Source organism: Chiloscyllium punctatum, chromosome 8 (assembly GCF_047496795.1).
Source record: "Chiloscyllium punctatum isolate Juve2018m chromosome 8, sChiPun1.3, whole genome shotgun sequence".
In the NCBI taxonomy this organism is placed as follows: Eukaryota; Metazoa; Chordata; class Chondrichthyes; order Orectolobiformes; family Hemiscylliidae; genus Chiloscyllium; species Chiloscyllium punctatum.
The window spans coordinates 105,862,183-105,884,616 of NC_092746.1; the positions used below are offsets into that span (position 1 = coordinate 105,862,183).

Below are 22,434 nucleotides of genomic sequence, written 5' to 3' on the forward strand. Positions count from 1 at the left end.
TTCCCAATGTGTGCCTCTCCATCCACTCCCTTGTCTCTTTCTAGGCCCTGTGCCAACTTGGCATCAATTCATGGCAACCATTCCCATCACCCTTTGCTCTACATGCCACCTTACTTGGTATCTAACATGGGCAGATCTCATGCCCCATTCTGAAATTAAATGAAGCCCTTCAGTATCTATTGATGAATTCATGAGTCTCATATTTATCCATTTAAAATCTAGTCACCTACATAGAATTAAAATTTGATGCCCACCATTACAAAACAGAACATTCTCATTGGCAAAAACACATTCGCTACATTTAACTTCCATTAATCACTTATAGAAATAAACATTTTAATTCATAGTCCTACTGCAAAGAGTTTATGACCATTTGGAATTTTCATTCAAACTGAACTGATAGGCACCACTTTATGACACTGACAATCTGCGAAGTCAGTAATGTAGTACTAATCCTCTTGTGAAAACCTCAGGCTTATATCGAAAGAGTGAAATAGCAAGTGCTGATGTTTTTTTAAAACACTTTGGACAGTTTTTTCAAATGTCAAAAGGGCAGAACTTTTAAAGCTTTGAGATCTTGATCACTCCCTGGATGGTTCTGTTTGCAGCTCACTTTGACAGCTATGAAGACATCCTGTTTTGACAGTTCCAATGTGTTTGTGCGCTTTGTGCATATCTTCATGCCTACCAGTTTTAAAATATACTAATCATGTTATGAGCATCGCACCAGTAAAAATCCAATCAGTCTGTGTCAACTGCGCTTGTGCTGTTTCCTCCTTGAATGATAGATGCATCCATTAGAACCCACCCTTATTTCCATTACACGTTTAAGGGCAGGGCTTTCTGATTCAGGCTTCTACTGCCATTTTTGTAATTATGGAAAAAGTTTTTTTCCTTAAGTTCAGGCCAGAGAGTCTGAAGACTTAGACAACTGCCAGCTGATCACAGGCATCGTGGATGTGTGATGAAGAGGTCATGTCTGATTAATTTAAACAAAGAACAGGAAGGCAGATTGCTACCTAAATGGAATCAATTTAGGTAAAGGGGCAGTACAGAGAGATCTGGGTGTTCTTGTACACCAGTCAATGAAGGTAAGCATGCAGGTACAGCAGGTAGTGAAGAAAGCTAATAGCATGCTGGCCTTCATATCAAGAGGGATTGAGTATGGAAGCAAAGAGGTTCTTCTGCAGCTATACAGGGCCCTGGTGAGACCACACCTGGAGTACTGTGTGCAGTTTTGGTCTCCAAATTTGAGGAAAGACATTCTGGCTATTGAGAGAGTGCAGTGTAGGTTCACAAGGTCAATTCCTGGAATGGCGGGATTACCTTACACTGAAAGACTGGAGCGACTGGTCTTGTATACCCTTGAGTTTAGAAGACGAGAGGGGATCTGATTGAGACATATAAGATTATTAAAGGATTGGACACTCTGGAGGCAGGAAACATGTTTCCGCTGATGGGTGAGTGTCGAATCAGAGGACACAGCTTAAAAATACGGGGTAGAGCATTTAGGACAGAGATGAGGAGAAACTTCTTCACCCAGAGAGTGGTGGCAGTGTGGAATGCTCTGCCACAGAGGGCAGTGGAGACCCAGTCTCTGGATTCACTTAAGAAAGAATTGGATAGAGCTCTCAAGGATTGTGGAATCAAGGGTTATGGAGATAAGGCAGGAACAGGATACTGATTAAGGATGATCAGCCATGATCACATTGAATGGTGGTGCAGGCTCGAAGGGCAGAATGGCCTCCTCCTGCACCTATTGTCTTTTGTCTATTGTCCATTATCTATTGTCAAATTGCTTTAAGGGAGACTCTTGTATATGGAAGTGGGGAGTGCCAATAGATGTTGTGATTATGAATTTCCAGGGGGCACTTGATATGGTATTGCATGTGAATTTCCTAGCAAAATTAAGATTAGTGACATCAATCTATAATTGGTCGTGAATTAAGCGACAAAACATAGGATTAAACTTATCTTCTTAATAGTAGTGTCCCCTAAGAAGCTTTGGGTCTGCAGTTTTTCACCATGTATATTTCAGTGAAAAAAAGAGTTACACATCCAAGTGTACAAGAGGCATATTGTCTTGTACCAATGTGTGTAGGAAGTTGCAAAAAGTTGCAAAAAAATAACTGACTAAGCAAGATTGTGGGAGATGGAGTTAAATATGGGGATTAAAATGATCACCATGCTCATGTCATGAAATACATTGCTTGCTGCTGACCTCAGCACTGCCTTCACTTAAAAGTACATTTCTTGGGTTACTTGGTTGCCGCAAGGAAATCAACATAAATCCAGGAAATTCACGAGTTCCTTTCCGTCAGGGTGGGGTTACGTTAACAGGCTCTGGAAAATGAGGCACAGGAAATTATGAAGCTGTTATGTGAGCTAACTTAACTAACTTTCCTTGAATTTTGAGATAGAAAATGGGTTTCCAACATAGATGCACGAGTGTAAATAGCATGTGTTTCTGAGGAAATTCAAAGTCCTATGTCACATTTGAAGAAGAACCAAGAATAGACCAACTTCCAACTTTTCCATCCAAGCAATTGGTGAAGAAATACTGGTTAGTCCACATCTTGGGTTTACATGGAAATTTGAGAATCACTAGTTGGGATGACTGCTTCCAAATTTCTAAGTTAAAGTATCTTTCTAAAATATTACATGGATTGACTGTCTGCATTGACTGCCTGCAGATTGTGCACTTTCTGAGCAAAATAGAACGTATCTGCAAATATAATCCTGTAAATGCAAATTCACCCCATAGATTTATATGTGTGTGTGCGTGCATGAGAGAGAGAGGGAGAGTGTGAGTATGTGCATGTGAGTGTGTGAGTGTGAGTGCACATGAGAGAGTGTGTGTGCATGCTTGGTAAAATGCGTGCGTGGGTGTGATGGAGTATAAGCCTGCGAGAGGTTGTGCATGTGTGTGTGTGTGTGTGTGTTTGTGTATGATGTAGTGGAGTCACCTGTAGTGTGACATGAAGCCAAGGTCCTGGTTGAGGCCATCCCCATGGGTACCGAACTTGGCTATCAGCCTCTGCTTGGCCACTTTGCATTGTTACTTATCCAGAAGTCCACCTTGGAGGATGGTCAGTCAAAGATCTGAGGGCCAAATGTCCCTGACTGCTGAAGTGCTCCCCAACTGGGAGGGAACATCCCTGCCTGGCGGTTGTTGCGCAGAGTCCATTCATCTGTTGTCGTAGCGTCTGCTCGGTTTCACCAATGTACCATGCCTCAGGGCATCCTTGCCTGCAGTGTATGAGGTATACAATGTTGGCTGAGTCACATGAATACCTGATGCATATATGGTGGCTGAGCAGAGGCTGATAGTCAAGTTTGGTACCAATGGGGATGGCCTCAACCAGAACCTTGGGTTCATGTGTGAGCCCAGGTGACCCCACTACACTATACACTGTCTCACACACACACAGGCAGATGTACACATACATTCTTAAATACTCTCACACTCACGAAGACGCTCTCTCATGCACATGCTATCTGTCATACACATATACACCCCTCACAATCACACACACGCACATATCGTCTCATAGGCATATACTCCATCACACTCACATACACACACTTAAGCATGAACACACCCACAGTCTCTCATATGCAAACACTCACATGCACACACTCATACTCTCTCTCATGCACACACGCGCACGCGCGCGCACACACATCTATATGGTGAATTTGCATTTGCAGAATTATATTTGTAGATACATTCTATTTTGCTCAGAAAGTGCACAATCTGTAGGCAGTCAATGCAAGCAGTCAATCCATGTAATATTTTATAAATTCCTACTTTGGAAATAGAACCAGTCAGACTCAAGTTTGGGATACAGACAGACTCTAACCTCATATCTTTGCTGAGATGTCACTATTTTATAAAGCCTTAAATTATCTGGAGAACGTGACTTAAAAGAAGTTCTGGGATTTATATATTAAGGAAGTGAAACTTGCAACCCCATTCTAAAAGATGAAAGACTTAACACTAACTATATATTCAATATATCATTTCAGTTACATAGAACATAGAACATAGAACAATACAGCGCAGTACAGGCCCTTCGGCCCTCGATGTTGCGCCGATCAAAGCCCACCTAACCTACACTAACCCACTATCCTCCATATACCTATCCAATGCCCGCTTAAATACCCATAAAGAGGGAGAGTCCACTACTGCTACTGGCAGGGCATTCCATGATCTTACGACTCGCTGAGTGAAGAACCTACCCCTAACATCAGTCCTATATCTACCCCCCCTTAATTTAAAGCTATGCCCCCTTGTAATAGCTGACTCCATACGCGGAAAAAGGTTCTCACTGTCAACCCTATCTAACCCCCTAATCATCTTGTACACCTCTATCAAATCACCCCTAAACCTTCTTTTCTCCAAAGAAAACAACCCCAAGTGCCTCAGCCTTTCCTCATAGGATCTTCCTACCATACCAGGCAACATCCTGGTAAACCTCCTCTGCACCCGTTCCAGTGCCTCCACATCCTTCCTATAGTATGGCGACCAAAACTGCACACAATATTCCAGAAGCGGCCGCACCAGAGTCTTATACAACTGCAGCATGACCTCAGGACTCCGGAACTCAATTCCTCTACCAATAAAAGCCAGTACGCCATATGCCTTCTTCACTGCACTATTTACCTGGGTGGCAACTTTCAGAGATCTGTGTACATGGACACCAAGATCCCTCTGCTCTTCCACACTACCAAGTAGTCTACCATTAGCCCAGTAATCCATCTTTTTATTACTCTTACCAAAGTGAATCACTTCACACTTAGCTACATTGAACTCCAATAGTTCAATGTAATAGTTGTACTATTACAAAAACAGTGTTATCTTTTGCTATAAATTCTGTGTCTTGTGATCCTGTCCCACAGTTACCTGATGAAGGAGCAGTGGTTCCAAAAGCTAGTGCTTCCAAATCAACCTGTTGGACTGTAATCTGGTATTGTGTGATTTTTAACTTTGTCCACCCCAGTCCAACACTGGCTCCGCCACATTATGGCATCCAAATTTCTAATCTAATTATGTTGCACCTTACTCAGTTTTTTTCCCAATGTAATATAACAAGCATAAGATTATCGATTTTACAAACAGTAAAATGCTATTGCAAAATTCTTTGTTTTACCAATCTGCGTTTCCTCTTTCACTTGACCACTATCTGTCCTTTTTCTCTTTTTAGTGTTCTCTGCCTTTCCTTTCTCAGTGCTTCTCACTCTTCTGTCACTGGTCCTTCCTATCCACTCCACACTCTCCTCCCCTCTGAACACTCTTCTTCTGTTATTCTGTCAATGTGCTTTGTCTTACTGCTTTGTCAGCATTGTCTTCCTTTTTCATTTGCCCTCTTCTCTCTGTTCACATCTCACACAGTGATTTCTGCATGCCTTCTCTCAGCACCCTGTTCTTCCTCCCTACTTAATACAACATCTCAATATATGTTCCTACGCCTTTTAATGAACACTTTTTAGATTTCATAGTGATCTTTTAGTTTCTTTCTTAGTGCCCTTTCCATTTCCTTTCAGCCTTTTCTCCATTCTTTATGTTCATACTCTGCTATTTTCTGTTAATGCCTTTTTGCTCTGTTCATTCTGCTCTCTCTGATAATTGCTTTCCTTGTTAATGCATAGTGCCCTCTGTCAGGGTGCTATTTCATCTGTTGATTCTCTGTTTTGTTTGTTAATGCTCTTTTTCCTGCTAATTGACTTCCTCATTGATGCTGTTTTTTTCTCAATTAATTATTTTCCTTGTTAATATTATGTTTGTGTTCTATTTTCACTGGTCATTATTTTTGCTGTGTTAATGCCCTGCTTTCCTTGTTAGTGCCCTGCTTTTTCTGTTAGTCTTCAGTTTCTCCTGTTAATGGCTTCCTTGCTAATATTATGTTTTCCTTCGTAATGCTATGCTTTTTGCTTTTCATGTTTTTTCTGTTAGTATTGCACTTCCCACGTTATGGTTCCAGATGTGATGGTTTACTTTAAAACAACAGCATGGATGAAAAGGCTATTTCTAAAATGGCTAGTACGAATTTGAGGCAGTTTTTCTGGAATCTTCAGAGATGTAGACCAGGCCTTGATTATTGGAGGAGATAGCGGCATAGTCAATTGGAGGCAAGTGCAATGGTTTGGAAAAATTGGTCATACCATGGCTGTTTGTGGAATTTAAATTCAATAAATAAATCTGGATTTATAAAACAAATCCCAGCAATGGTGACCTCAAAGCTCTCATGAATCGAGGTACCGAAGGATCCGCACTTAGGTCCAAGTTGTTCAGAATATGCAGAGGAATCTCGATTAGCCAAGTATTTCATTCAGTTAATCAAATTCCAGATAATCAAATGCCGAATAGCATTGTTTAGCCAAGCATCGGGACCTTGCGATCTTGTCGGATAATCTGAAATTCAGATAATCGAATGCCGGATAATCAAGGTTCCCCTGTACATCAAGGATTTGTTTGAGGGAACTAAGTCTAATATTTCCAAGTTTATGGATAACGTAAGGATGCCATTTAACCTCAGGTAACTGTCTGTGTGGAGTTTGCTTGTTCTCCCTGCGTCTGCGTGGGTTTCCTCCGGGTGCTCCGGTTTCCTCCCACAGTCCAAAGATGTGCAGTTTCGGTGGATTGGCCATGCTAAATTGCCCATAGTGTTGAAGGATGTGCAGGCTAAGTGGGTTAGCCATGGGGAATGCAGGGTAATGGGGAAGAGGGCCTGGGCCTGGGCCTGGGTCTGGGTGGGATCCTCTTCAGAGTGTGATGCAGACTCGATGAGCTGAATGGCCTCTCTATGCACTATAGGGAATCCATGATTCTGTAAAGCTAGGTGGAAATGTGTGCTATGAGAAAGATGCAAAATGGGTTCAAGAGGATTTGGCCAAACACATTAAATGAGCAAAAACATGGCAGATAGAATATGATGGGGAAAAGTGTGAGGCTATCCCCTTAAGTAAGAGAAACAGGTGTACAGACTATTTCTTACATGACAATAGACTGGAAATTGTAGATGTACAAAAGAACTTAGATGTCCTTGTCAATATGTCAGTGAAGCTGATGTGCAGATAGCAGCAAGCAATTAACGGTATGTTAACTTGCATAGCAAGACAATTTTATCCAGAGTAGTGAAGTCATTCTCCAATTGTACAGAATCTTGGTTAAACTGCACTTGGTGTTACTGTGTGCAGTTTTAGTTGTCACACCGTAGAAAGGATATTATTTCAAAAGAGGGAATGCAATGAAGGGTTCCCCAGATTATTCCTGGGGTGATAGGACTGTCCTTTTAAAAAGAGAATGAGGAAAACAGAACTGCATTCTCTGTATGGTTTTGAAGAATGAAGGGTAATCTCATTAACACCTACAATATATTTACAGGGATAGATAAAGAAAGAGGGTTGGGGAGAGGGGATATGGGTCCATAACCAGGGACACAATTTCAAACTAAGAGGGAAGCCACTTAGGACTGAGATGAGGCATACTGTTTTACTTAGAGGGTTGTTTTTGTTTAAAAGAGGAAACTAAGGAGGCAATGCCTAGTGGCATTATCATTAGCCTATTAATCCCGAGACCTAGGTTCAAATCCCGCCATGCCAGATGGTAGAATTTAGATTAAATTTTAAAAGAAGCCTTGAATTAAGAGTCTAATGATGGTCAGGAAACTGTTGTTGATCATCGGGAAAAACCCATCGGATTGATGGATGTCCTCTGTGAAAGGAAACAGTCAGGTCTACATGTGACTCCAAAACCACAACAAGTGGTTGGCTTCTAACTGCCTTTGGGGCAGTTAGGGATGGTGTGTAAATGCTGGCCTAGCCAGCAATACCTACATCCCACGAATGAATTTTCTAAAACACAGTTATTGAGTATGTTCACTGACAGATTTCTGAACCAGTAGTGTGAAGAAACACATGGATAATCTGGGAGAAAGTCATTGCGGTGGATGATCAGCAGTGATCATGTTGAAGCAGACTTGGTGGATTGAGTAACTTACTCCTGTTCCCATGTTCCTTTGTGTGTATCATGAGAGTCAATGGAAGACCATGACAGATTTGGGCTGTCTAGAGACATTCTTTGTTCTGGTAGTGCAGCTCTGCAACAGCATGGTCTCCTTGTGTCTTTGATGCTGGAGAATCCCCTGTTGCCTTCCCAAACAGAAATGGAATGAATCAGAGAAGTGAGTTGTTCCTACCTTGGTCTCTGCCATGGTTATGAAGTATTCTGTGTTACTGAAATTACATTAGAAAACGGCAAACGTGTGCTGATTAGAAGCTAAAATCAAAGTGAATGGCCAAACACTTCATATCTTTCTTTTTGTCGATGACCTTGCTCTAAATGCTTGGTCAATACAAGAAATGAAGAATTACATGGAATATTTCTCATCTGTAAATGATAACTTCGGTCTCACTATCAAGATCAAAAAGACTGAGGACATGTACCCAAAAAGCCGTGTTTGAAGTCAACTGTCATGTTCAATGGTCAAAGGCTTAAAGCAATGAAAGGACTTGCTTACCTGAGCTGTACTCTGTCCAGAGTGGTTCACTTAGCAATAGTCAGTGCCAGAATAACTAAGGCTAGTGTCGCCCTTGAAAAGTTACCAAGAACAGTCTAGGGGTGAAGAGGAAAGAGACTTTCAACAAAAATAAAGATTTATAGAGTCCTTTACACTGTCTTGCAGTTTGTGAGATGTAGAAAATTTACTCCAGGCTTACGAAAAGGCCTTACCACTTTCAAACGACCTGTTTGTGCAAACTACTCAAGTTCAGATGGCAAGACAAGGCTACCAATACTAAAACGCTCTCCCTGATCAACACACCGAGTATCCATGCTCTGCTGAAAGAGCTTAGGTAAGGTGGGCAGGACATCATGTCAAATGCCAGATGAATGCTTGCCAAGAAAGGTTAAGCAAACTAACTTGTTTTATTCCTTCATGGGATGTGGGCATCTATGGCCAAGCCAGCATTTATTACCCATCCCTAATTCCCCAGATGGTAGTTAGTTGTCAATCTCATTGTTGTGGGTCTGGAGTCACATGTAGGCCAGACCAAATAAGGATGGCGGTTTCCTTTCCTAAAGGACATTAGTGAACCAGTTGGATCTTTCCCTGACAATTGACAACAGTTTCACAGTTATCATTAGATTCTTAATTCCAGATACCTATTGAATTCTAACTCCACTAACTGCCATGGCAGGACTCAAACCCGTGTCCCCAGAACATTTGCTGAATTTCTGGATTAATAGTCAAACAATTATACCACTAGGCCATCACTTCTCTAATTGAAGGGAAGCATTAACATGGAGGCCAAAAACAGCCTTTAGGACATTCTGAAGGACTAAATAAAGACTTCCAATATAACCCATGAAACATGAGAAAACCTTACATGGGATTGTTATATATAATGTTATCAATAAAAGGACCACCTTTATGAACAGAAGGGCAATGGTACTGAAAACAACAATGCTGGAGATCACAGTGGATCAGACAGCATCCATGGAGAGAGAGTAAGCTAACAAGCTAGCATTCTTCAGATAAAGAAGAGTAATGAATATTTGAAAAGTTAGCTTGCTCCCTCTCCGCAGACCCACTGTGATCTCCAGCATTTGTTGTTTCCAGTACAGATTCCAGCATCTGCAGTAATTTGCCCCTATAAGAGCAGCATTTGTCCCTTTGAGCCTGCTCCACCAATTAATAAGGTTGTGGCTGATCTGTTTGTGGTCTCAGCTCAACATTCCTGTCCACACACCATTACCCTAGACTCTTTTTTTCTGACAAAGACCTATCTAACTTCAATAAATTTAAAATCTCAGCCTCTTGTCTGGGGAAGGGAATTCCACACTTTAACCACCCTTTAAGAGAGAAAAACACTTGTGCACAAGTTCACTGGCACAAATCTACACGTTTCCTAAAGAAAGTAATTTACAATTGAAGCAGATTTTACACATACTTTTGTGGATTTATTTTTACTCTAGATATTTTTGTTTCTGTGTTTCATACTATTGTCATGTGGGAGAGTCCTAGCTTTTCGTATTTTCGACAGTATACCACTCATGCTCAAATACATAAGTTACATTCATGCAACACACTAGAAATACAGACATAGTCATAGAGCACAGAAACAGACCCTTTGGTCCAACCAGTCCATGCAAACCATAATCCCAAACTAAACTGTCCCATCTGCCTGCACTTGGCCCATATCCCTCCAAACATTTCATATTCATGTGCTTATCTAAATGTCTTTTCAATGTTGAAACTGTACCAGCATCGACCACTTCCTCTGGAAGTTCATTCAACACATGAACCACTCAGTAAAATGTTACCCTATATATCTTTTTCCTCTCACCTTAAAAATATGCCCCTTATTCTTGAAATCAACCACCTCAGGGAAAAGACACCTACCATTCACCTTATCTATGCCCCTCATGATTTTAGAAACCTCTATAAGGTTACCCTTCAACCTCTTATGCTCCAGTGAAAAATATCCCAGCCTATTCCAGCGTCTCCTTATAACTCAAACCCTCCATTCCCGGCAACATTCCTTGGTAAATCTTTTCTGAACTCTCTCCAGTTTAACCATATCCTTCCTCTAACAAGGTGACCAGAACTGGACACAGTACTCCAGAAGAGGGCTCACCTATGTCCTGTCCAATGTCAACTGTGTTCATTCCAAGGTTTTTTTGGGTTTTGGTATAAAAACAATCTCAGAATCAACTGTATTATAGACAGTGAAGTGACAAATAAAAACTAGTGTGACAAAGCACTTTTTTTTACAATTTCAAATTTTATTTGATAGAAAGTATTATGTGATAGCAAGTATTGATTTGCAACTACTGTGAATCCTATGTTACATGCAGTATATTTATCTCATGGGCTTTTCTTTGATTTCATCCCCACCTCCAGGAATTACCTGGCTTGATGATGTATTTTCTACAGTGTTGGATAGATTTTTTTATTCATTCTCTTGTGGGATCTGGGCATTGCTGGCTGGGCCAGCATGTATTGCTTGACCAGAGTTACCCTTGAGAAAGTGGTGGTAAGCCACCTTCTTAAACCACTGTAGATAGACCCACAATGCCGTTTGGGAAGGAGTTCCAGGACTTTGACCCAAAAGACACAACAATAATTCCATTTAAATTCATGACAGTGATTTAGCATTCTGAATAACTATCTGTTGAGTTCAAAACAGATTTTCATCAAAGAAAAATACATTTGAACGAATCAGAGATGTTTGTATTGAATTGATTGGCTTGGTGTCTTTGTTGGAAGCCAGTCAGACCAGAACCATTGACTTTGTGACAATTGTATCCAAATGAGCTTCCTTTCTGAAAGCAAGTGAGGAAGCAATGGCCTAATGGAATTATCACTGGACTGTTAATCCAGAGACGCAGCTAATGTTCTTAGGACCTAGGTTTGAATCCTTCCACGTCAGATGGTGGAATTTGAATTCAATAAGAAGAAAATCTGGAATTAAGAGTCCAATAATGACCATAAATCCATTGTCGATTGCCAGGAAAAACCCCTTTGCTTCACTGATGTCCTTTACGGAAGGAAACTGCCATCCTTACCTGGTCTGGATTACATGTGACTCCTGACCCATCACAATGTGGTCGACTCTTTACTGCCCTCTGAGCAATTAAGGATGGGCAAGAAATGCTTGCCTAGCCAGTGACGCCCTCATCCCGTGAATGAATAAAGAAGTAGATTAACACTGCTTACAGGAAAAATCCAATACCAAAATAAAATTGATGTGAGAAAAGCTTGTTTTTTGTAACATGTAGGCTTTTTAATTTAAATGTTAGTGGATCCCATGAACCTTGGGAGAAAAAAAAGTCTTCCTGAATCCTAAGGAAAATTACAGTTTTCTTATTGAGAGCTGTAGCTGGAATAGCAAAGAGGGAAATTCAAGGCCATCATGTTAAGCTCACCACCACCTTCTCAAGGGCAACTAGGGATGGGCAATAAATGTTGGCCCAGCCAGCGATACCCACATCCCATAAAAAAATGAATAAATTTTAAAAAAACACAAAAGCACTCCATGATAAAATTTAAGGCAATGTGTTTTAAAATAAATCCTGCTGGATCCAATAGAAAAACAACATTTTGTTTTCAATAAATCCAACAGAAATTCACTGCAGCTGGGACAAATCCCACACAAATCATCAAAAAGGTTGAGAAATAAATTGGATAAAGATCGTGTGGTGCCGTTGTTGATTCATCTTGAATGTGTTTTACAGTATATCTGTGATGCATTGAAACGGATGGAATACCACTTGAAGTTTAACATTTGCATTCTCCGCTGTGTTTTAGTCTTATATGGAGGACCATCTGAGGAACAAGAACCGTCTGGAGAAAGAATGGGAAGCACTGGCTGCCTACCAGGCTGAACCGAACACCAGCAGCATCGCAGAGAGGGAGGAGAATGAAAAGAAGAACAGGTCTCAACTGGTCGTGCCATGTACGTGCACCTCTTTCATGCTGACATGATACAGCAGAGGGAAGGTTTATTTTATCCATGCAAAATTTGTAAACACGAAGATAAAATTAACGAACAACCATAGGAATGTTTCCCTGGAGTAATGATTCGAAACATTGCCAAGTATCATAGTGTTGCAAAACATGCCTTATATTAAACATCACTTTTTTTTAGCACACCCTTTCCAGTTCCCTCTGACATCCAGCTGACTGCTTTGAAAAGCTTCAAGATGCTCCCTTTTGCCTTTCTCTATCACATTAGCCTCTTCACTCCTTTGCTTTGTGTCTGATGTTCTTTTATATATATCTGCACATAGAGGCATTGTTGCATGTCTAAATAATGATTGTATGATGTAAATGTTAAAATGTTCAAATATTGAAGATCTTCATATGTTGCATCTGATGGTAAGATCATTGGACACAAGGGCTGAAGTAGGCCATTCAGCCTGCTTCACCTTTCGATGAGATCAAGGCTGAATTGATAACCCTCAACAGCGCTTTACTTCCTTTCTCCTACAGCCCTCGATTCAACCACTGATGTATCTATCTCAGCTTTGCATATGCTTAATGACCCAACCTTGACAGTTCTCTGTGGTGAAGAATTCCATAGATTCACTACCCACTAAGAGAAATGATGCCTCATCATCTGTCTTGAATGGCTTGAATCCCTTATTCTGAGATAATACCATCTGTTTCTAAATTATCCCTGAAGGGGAAACAACCTCTCCACATCTACCCTAACAGCCCACGAGGCATCTTATACATTTCAGGAAGGTCGCCTGTCATTATTCTAAATTCCAATGAGTACAGCCCAACCTATTCAACTTCTCTTTATAAGACAGGCCATTGATACTCAAGATTAACTTAGTGAACTTTCTTTGGACTGATTTCAATGTCAATATACCTTTCCTTGGTAAAGGACATCAAAACTGTTCAAATATTCTAGGTGTTGTTTGACAAGTGCCTTATGTAATTCTAACAAGCTTCCTGACTTTTACACTCCAATCCCTTTATAATGAAGGTCAATATTCCATTATTAGCTAATCCTCTATGCAGTTGAGAGAGTGGTGCTGGAAAAGCACAGGCAGCATCCAAGGAGCAGGAGAATCGATATTTCAGGCATATAGCATGTAGCACTCTGCAAGTAGCTTCAGAGAACATCTCCAGGACATCCGCACCAACCAACCCCACCGCCCCATGACTAAACACTTCAACTCCCACTCTGCCGAGGACATGCAGGTCCTGGGCCTCCTACATCGCCATTCCCTAACCACCCAACACCTGGAGGAAGAACGCATCATCTTCCGACCCAGGATTCTCCAACCCCACGGCATCAATGTGAATTTCACCAGTTTCCTTATTTCCCCTCCCCCGACCTTATCCCAGTTCCAACCTTCTAACTTGCCACCACCCTCATGATCTGTCCTACCTGCTCATCTTCCTTCCTGCCTATCCGCTTCACCCTCCTTTCTAACCTATCACCATTAACCCAACTCCATCTACCTATCGCACTCTTAGCTACCATCCCCCAGCCCCACCCACTCCCATTTATCTCACCACCCCCTCAGCTCACAGTGTCATCCTATTGAAGGGCCTTTGCCTGAAACATCAATTCTCCTGCTCCTCAGATGCTGCCTGACCTGCTGTGCTTTTCCAGCACCTTACTCTCAACTCTAATCTCCTCACGTTGCAGTTCTCACTTTTGCACACTACCACAACACCTTGGACTCTTTGGGTACATGAATAGGAAGGGTTTACAGGGATACGGGCCAAATGCTGGCAAAATAGGACTAGAATAATTTAGCATATCTGGTCAGCATGGACGAGTTGGACGAAGGATCTGATTCCGAGCTGTACATCTCTATGACTCTATGGTGCCGTGTCAAATCTTTTGGTGATCCAAGTGTACTCTAGCTATAGGTTCCCCTTTATCTATCCTGCTTGTTACTTCCTCAAAGGACTGTGAAGAATTTGTCAGGCATGATTTCATCTTCATGAAGCCATACAGACTCCAATTGATACTGTTATGTAAATTTAAATGCATTGTTATTGCATTCTTTATAATAGACTCTAACATATTCCCGATGGCAGATGTGAAGCTAATGAACCTACAGTTGCCTGTTTCTTGTTTGCCTTCCTTTTTGAGTCCAGGTATTATCTTGGAAGTTTTTTCTTGGGCTGGGACTTGTCCAGAATCTCAGGATTCTTGGAAGATTATTTACTAAATCATAGCTACTGCCTTTAATTTCCTAGGATGCAACCTATCAGATCCAGGGGATTTTAACCCCATCAGTTTCTCTAATATATATCCTCCAGTGTTAGTCAGTACATTTATTTCCTCACCCCACTTTTTCCCCCCAGTTTAGTATTTATAGAACGCTTTAATGTCCTCTACCTTGAAGACTGATGCAAAGTATTTATTCAAATCTTCTGTGATTTCCTGGCTCCCCATTATTAGTTCCTAGCCTCATTATTCCAAGGGGTCTATGGTCACATTGACCTCTTTCTTCCTTTTCATATATTGAATTCCGCTCTCCGTATCCATTGTTATATTACTTGTTGGTTTAGTTTACCCTCAGTTTATTTTCACCCTTTTTTTGATCATCTTTTGTAAGATTTAAAAACTTTCACCATCCTCTGGTTAACTGCTATCTTTTGCTACATTGTGTGATTTAAGACCATAAGACCATAAGACATAAGAGCAGAAGTAAGGCCATTCGGCCCATTGAGTCCACTCCGCCATTCAATCATGGCTGATGGGCATTTCAACTCCACTTACCCGCATTCTCCCCATAGCCCTTAATTCCTTGTGACATCAAGAATTTATCAATTTCTGCCTTGAAGACATTTAGCGTCCCAGCCTCCACTGCACTCTGCGGCAATGAATTCCACAGCCCCACCAGTCTCTGGCTGAAGAAATGTCTCCACGTTTCTGTTCTGAATTTACCCCCCTGTAATTCTAAGGCTGTGTCCACGGGTCCTAGTCTCCTCGCCTAACGGAAACAATTTCCTAGCGTCCACCCTCTCCAAGCCATGTTTGTTTGTTTCAGTTTGATACCACCCTTAACTTCCTTGGTTAACCATAATCAATTTATCCCCTTCCCAAAATCCTTTTTCCTTGTTGGAGTATGTATTTGTTGTGAGTCATGTACTAAGTTCTGCCATTGTTAATCAATTATCTTTTTTGCTAAATTCTTTTCGGAATCCGCTCCAGCCAACTCTCCCCTCATTCCTTCATAATTATCCGTATTTACGCTTTTGCACAGTTATTTCCAACCCAAGTTTCCCACTCTCAAACTGAGTACCAAATTCAACCATGTTATGGTCACTGTTTCCTGTGAGCTAATGTATTAAACCTACTGCATCACAAATTATCAGATCTCTGGTTCGATCCAAAATATATTGTTCAGGTAAATTGTCCTGAGTGTATGTGATAAATTCTTCCTTGTGGTTATCTCTGATAATTTGATTTTCTCAATCTCCCTAAATTCACTCATGATTAATGTATTGCCTTTATTACATGTCCTCAAGTTGTTTTTTTTCTCTCTCTGTCTTCTGGTATAGCTACTGTTTGGGGGCACGTAGACTCCTCCCATTTTGTTATTACTTACCCCCGCTCATTTGGATTTTGAAACTTCCAATATAAAATGGGGTGGTGCAGTGGCTCAGTGATGAGCACTGCTGCCTCACGGTCCCAGGTTCGATTCCAGCCTCAGGTGACTGTCTGTGTGGAGTTTGCACATTCTCCCTGTGTTTGCTTGGGTTTCCTCCAGGTGCTCTGGTTTTCTCCCACAGTCCAAAGATGTGCAGGTCAGGTGAATAGGTCATGCTAAATTGCCCACAGTGTTAGGTGCATTAGCCAGAGGGAAATGGGTCTGGGTGGGTTACTCTTCGGAGGGTCGGTGTGGACTGGTTGGGCCGAAGGGCCTGTTTCCACACTGTCGGGAATCTAATCTAATCATTTGAATTTAACAGATTTTTGCACTGTCCTCACCCCAGTGGGTACAAATAGCAATCCAGAAACTGCATCCACAGGTCTTTCAATTTTTAACCCAGAAATAGATACAAGTTAGGGATTGAAAGGGAGGGAGAAATGTATCGCAATTGAATCACCAGGGTAAACATCCAGAGAGAACTATTCAAACTAAAAGCTGGCATTCCCCCAGGACCTGAAGGACTTCACCGCAGGGTCTTAAAAGAAGTGGCCACTGAGATAGCCAATGAATTGATTTTAATTTTCAAAGTTTTCCAGTTTCTGGAAAGATTCCAAGAGATTAGAAAATAGCAAATGTAACCACTGTTATAAGAAAGGAGGGAGTCAGAGGGCAGAAAACTACAGCGATCGTAACATCTGTCACAGGGAAAATGCTGGAATCTATTATCAAGGAGAATTGTGCAGGTATGTAATGAAATCTTATTGTAATCTAGCAGAGTCAACGTGCCTGACTAAGTTATAAGAATTCTTTGAGAAAGTGACACAGATAACTGGGAAACCATGAATTTGCTGTAGTTGGAAATGCAGAATACATTTGACAAGGTACCACATCAAAGTTGTGCAAATGATGTAGGGGGTAACATGTTGCGTGGATTGAAGACTAGTTAGCTCGTATAAAGTAGAAGGTAGGCAGAAGTGAATCCTTTTTAGGTTGGCACAGTGTGATGAGGGATCAGTGCTGCAGCCTCAACTAGAAACAATCTATCTCAAAGACTTAGATGAAGGGACCAAATGCCTGGCTGCTAAATTTGCTGTTGACAAAAGTTAGATAGTGAAGTCAGTTCTAAAGAGAGTTGTGAAGAGGACATAATTTGGACTGGGTGTTTTAAAAAGGCTATTAATGTGTTAGAAGCAGTTCAGAGAAAGTTCACTCAATTGATACCTGGGATGAGGGGTTACCTTATGACAAAAGGTAGGGCAGGCTGAACCTGGATGTATTGGCGCTTCAGAAGAATGAGAGATGATCATAATGAAACACTTAAGTGGCCTCCCATTTAAAATAGAAATGAAGAGTAATAGAAATGAAGAGAAGGTTGCTAAACTGCGGAAATCTCTTTCCCAGAAAGTGGTGGAGGCAGACAGATGGATTCTTGACGAACAAAGAAATCAATAGTTATTGGGGGCAGACAGGTAAATTAAGGTCACAATCAGATCAGCCCTGAATGGTGGAACAGGCACAATGGCCCTGATGGCCTACTGTCAATTCATGTATTTTTATGTTCATTTCTAGGCTTTAGCTGATTGTTAGAAATGAAATCCCATGAAATCATTTAATGTTATTTCATGTCCTCAGACGCTCTCCCTGAGTTTCCTTACTTTAATTAGTGTTAGCTGGATTTGAAGGCAGACAGTAAACCAACCCTGAGGCCAATGCCAGAGACACTTTGTAGTTACCTGCTGGGAGTTATGTGTGGCATAGAATAATTGCTTCTCCATGTCCCCCTAGGAATGTGCCTGTCCTCCACTTGCTGCTTCCACACAAGATCATATGACATTTCATGGAGCATTATTACATCTAACACAGTGCAATAATAATGAGGTGCAGCATAGGAACAGTATTTTTTCAAAAAAGTGTTGCTTACTTACAGCATCTTTCATGTCCTTCGGACCTCCCAAAGCACCTTACAGACAATTAAGCAGTTTTGAAGTGTGCTGACTGCTGGAAAATAGGAAATGCAGCAGCCAACTTGTATACAGCATAAGTTTACAAATAGCAATATTGTAATGACCAGATAATCTGCTTTTAGTGATGGGGGATAGTGGATAAATACTGCCCTCGGTACTGGAGAGAACTTCTTGCTATCCTTTGTATAGTGCAATGGGATCTTTTACATCCACCTAAGAGCTCAGATAAGACCTTGGGTCAATGTCATATCCTAAAAACAGGCCCTACAACAATGTAACACTCCCTCATTGGAGTGCCATCATTCCCTGGAAGAATTGTCCTTCCGCATTCAATTCTTAAGTTGCATTCAAAATAAGTTAACTTAAACATTGTGACTATTCTGAAAGGAAGGAAGAGCTCCAAAGAGATTTTCTTTCAAATACAATTTCTCATTGAACTCTAGAATCAAATCTATACTTCTTGGAATTTTTTACACATAGCGGGCATGCTATTCTGTACATAGCAGGAGGCCTCTATATATATATCAATAAAGAGTAACAACATCATTTTCCAACTGATCATTTTTTCTCTAATGTTTTTCAGTTGGACTGAATGTCCTAGTATTGTCTTAGTATAGATGGAAACCCTTTAAAACTGATGTTATTAATATGCCGTTACTTGCAATCAATTAACACTGCATTTAATCAAAGTTATATCAGTGTTTTAGTCACTGGAATTATTTTTTAATCCACTTCCACAGCCAAGAGCAGTAGTGTTCCTCTTTTCTGTCAGAGACTGTGGTGCCCATGATTACTTGGGAAATGAAGCAACTACAATTTGTCTAAGTAAATTGAAAGGAACTAACTCATTTACACCACAATTAAATACAATTACAAATCATCCTGAACCAACGCAGAGCACAAATTGTTCGGATCGCTTATGGTCAAGAGTTGGACTTCATCTCTTCAACAGAGAGTCCTACAAAGATTGTCAATGCTTTCAGTCAGAGGTTCCCGGGTTTGTGGTATTAAGGTCTCATTATGCCACCTGAGTTCTCCACATAGAGCCTGGTTTTTTGCATTGGAAAGCAAATAAGTGGCATTAGTAGCAAGCAAAGGCTTTATGGAAGGCACCCTGAGGCAGTTCCTCTGAACTATATTGGTCACTCCGACTGGCAGGAGGTTAAATGATAGATTCAGGGACTGAGAGGTTTAATGGCATTGTTTGGGGGTGAGTGGTGGATGCAAGATGGAGGAGAGGCACAGAAGAAAGAAATGGCCTCGAGGGGCCAGTCAAGGCAGCAGCAGTGATGATTTTGGTGATGTCACAAGATGTACTCCAGTTGGCCACTCAGGAATAATGTCACCCAGGCAGGACCTCTTTCTTGACTCCCCACACACCCACTATGGAGTCGGTTGGACTATGAACAGTGCACATGCTCAAAATATTTCCAATCGAAGGTGACAGTTGAGATTTAAGTATGTGCTTCAGGTGCTCAGTCTTATGACCTTTCCAAAATGGCAGCAACACATCCGTGACAACAAGATAGCAAGGAGATTCTTTTTGATTTATTTAGCATCCCATTATCAGCTAGTCGTGAAAACTAAATTTAACCTCGACTATTTCAGTAATGTAGGAAATAGGAGCAAGAGCAGACCATAGGGCTCATTGAGTCTTCCCCATTCAATATGATTGTAGCTGATCATCAGCTTCAGCTTCACCCTCCTCTATAGTTCCCAAATGCCTTGATTCCTGGAGAGGCCAAAGATATACCTATTCCAACTTTAATTGTATGCAGTGATGGGACATCCATAATGTTCTTGGGTCAAGAATTCCAGAGCTTCAGAAGCCATAAATGATGAGACTTTATTCTGAGATTGGTCCACATGTGTTAAATTCCCAAGCCAAGGGCAGCAACCGTTCAGAGACTGCCCTGGGCACCCTTTCCAAATCTTGTGTCATTCAGTCAGCCTTCATCAGAGGACAATTCTGTTATCCTGGGGCCAATCTAGTGAACCCTCACTGCACTGCCTCTAAGTAGTTAGGACAGGGAAGGGAATGTTACCACTTAATGCAAGGAGAATTTAATCCAAATGTAAGGAGTTTATGCTCCAGTTATACAGAGTAATGGTGAGACTCAAGAGTACCCTGGAGTGATTTGGTCTCCTTCTTTAAGGAAGGATGTATATACATTTGGAGGCAGTTCAGAGAAGGTTTGCAATGCTAATATCTGGAATGAGAGGGTTATGAGACAAAGTCAGACAGGCTGCAGTTTAGAAGAATAAGAGGCAACTTTGTTAAGACGTTTTATGTCCGGAGTGGTCTTGACAGAGTACAAGTAGAAAGGAAGTTTCTTCTTGTGGGAGAGTGTAGAACAAGGGGTCACTGGTTAAAAACAAGTGGTCACCCATTAAAGACAGAGACGGGCAGAATGTGTTTCGCACACAGAATTGCCTGTCTTTGGAACTCAGTTTCTTACGAAACTTGGAACCAGTCTTTGGATATTTTTAAGGCAGAAGTAGATGGATTCTCGATAAGCAAGGGAAGGAAAGGTTATTGGTAATAGACAGGAATGTGGAATGATCAGGTTAGCCATGAGGCTCGAGGAGCTGAGTAGCTCACTCAAGGTTCAAATTCATATATTTGTATGTGTGTATCCATCCTTAAATATGGAGACCCAATTACGCAGAGCATTCCAGGTGTGGCCTCGTCAAAGTCCTGTGGATATTTAACAAGACTTAGTATTTCAATCAGCTTGCAAAGAAGGTCAACATGCCATGTTCTTTTCTAATTGCTTACTGTACCTATGTACTAATGTGTTGTGTTACTTGTATGAACAGATGGAAAATCCTCTGGGCAGCAACATTTCCAAACCTTTTTGTTCCATTGACTTAACCTATCCATATTTCTTGCTCGTCTCTTTGCATCTTCCTCACAGCTCACATTTCCATCCAGATTTGTATTGTCAGCAAACCTAGATACACATTCTCAATTTCTTCAACTAAGTAATGCCAATAGATGTATGAGGAGCTGAGACCTCAGCACTGATCCTTGTGTTATTCCACTAGTCACAGCCCACCAACTTGAAAATGCCCCTTTTTAAATTCTTGCATAAAACCTGGGCATTGCTTGCATTCATTATCCATCTCTCATTGACCTGAATAGTTTGTTAGGTCCTTTCAGAGGATAATTGAGAGTCAACCACATTGCTGTGGGTCAGCAGATACATGTAGTCCACGTCAGGTAAGGATGGCAGATTTCTTTCCCTAAAAAATACAATTTGAATATTGCTGAAAAAATCCTCACCATCTCCCCCAAATGAATGGGATGTTTAGAGTTATTGAGTCACAACAGTGCTGAAAAGGGAGCAAGAAAATAGTAATTGCATAAAAAGTGATATTCAGAAATGTCTTGATACTCAAGTTAACTCCTTAGGCTGAACAGTTCAAAACTAAAGTTGACTCAATGTCTCTGTTCTGCTATTGAGAAAAATTAGCTAACTAGGGCTAACACTGCTGATTATTACCTGGTGAAATATGCTATAAACACAGGAGGATGTAATTGGGAATTGTCATTTGGTACAGTTCCCACTAATGTGAAAACATGGGCTTTGAGTCAGGTCTTAGCTGGCCAGAGCCTGTCAAACTGACCTCTAAACAAATGGAAGGAAGGAATGAAGATGAACATTCAATGAGGAGGGAGTAGGAATTATATAAGAGCAATAATCCCTCCTTTCTTCTGATATGATTGAATCTTTCTTTCCACAGATGATCACTCTAGAATAACATTGAAAGTTGAATCCAGTCATTCAAATTCGGACTACATCAATGCAAGCCCAATTGTAAGTACATCTCAGCACCAAATGGCCCTAATAGCTTCTTTATTAAGAACAGTGACTGAATCTTGAAAATAATTAATCACAGGATAGTTCCATCCTCACCATTTGAGTCTGGTGGAAAGAATGAACCATCCTGTCTGATCACAGACAAGACCATTGGGAAGCTTTCTGTAATGCCAGTTTATTTTTGCATGTGAATCATTTTTAATTGCTGGTGAGCAATTGGATCTTACAGCTCAGAAGGAGAGCATTCAGCCCATCATGTCTGTGTCAATTCATTGAAGCCGTCCCACTCCTTGCATCTTTCCTCAGAGTTCTTCAATATTCTTTCCTTTTCAAATGTATGACTTTTGAAAGTTACAAATGAATTGCCTTCTATCAGCCTTTCAGACTTGTGTTTGGAAAGTTAAAATCCCCTATGACAACCCTATTATTTTTACAGCTATCTGCAATGTCCTGACATATTTGCTGCTCAATGTCCAGCTGACTATTAAGGTGTTTATAGCTGAAAAATGTG

General features: G+C 41.0%; 1 protein-coding gene across 2 annotated transcripts in view; it reads left to right on the forward strand.

Moving 5' to 3' along the window:
- ptprn2 (protein tyrosine phosphatase receptor type N2) overlaps positions 1–22,434 on the forward strand; it is a 967,505-nt gene that overhangs the window by 887,823 nt on the left and 57,248 nt on the right. For both annotated transcript variants that reach the window (XM_072576204.1, XM_072576205.1), the window contains exons 15-16: positions 12,315–12,462; positions 21,847–21,920. In XM_072576204.1, coding sequence (XP_072432305.1) covers positions 12,315–12,462; positions 21,847–21,920 — 222 coding nt within the window. The remainder of the gene's footprint in view (positions 1–12,314; positions 12,463–21,846; positions 21,921–22,434) is intronic.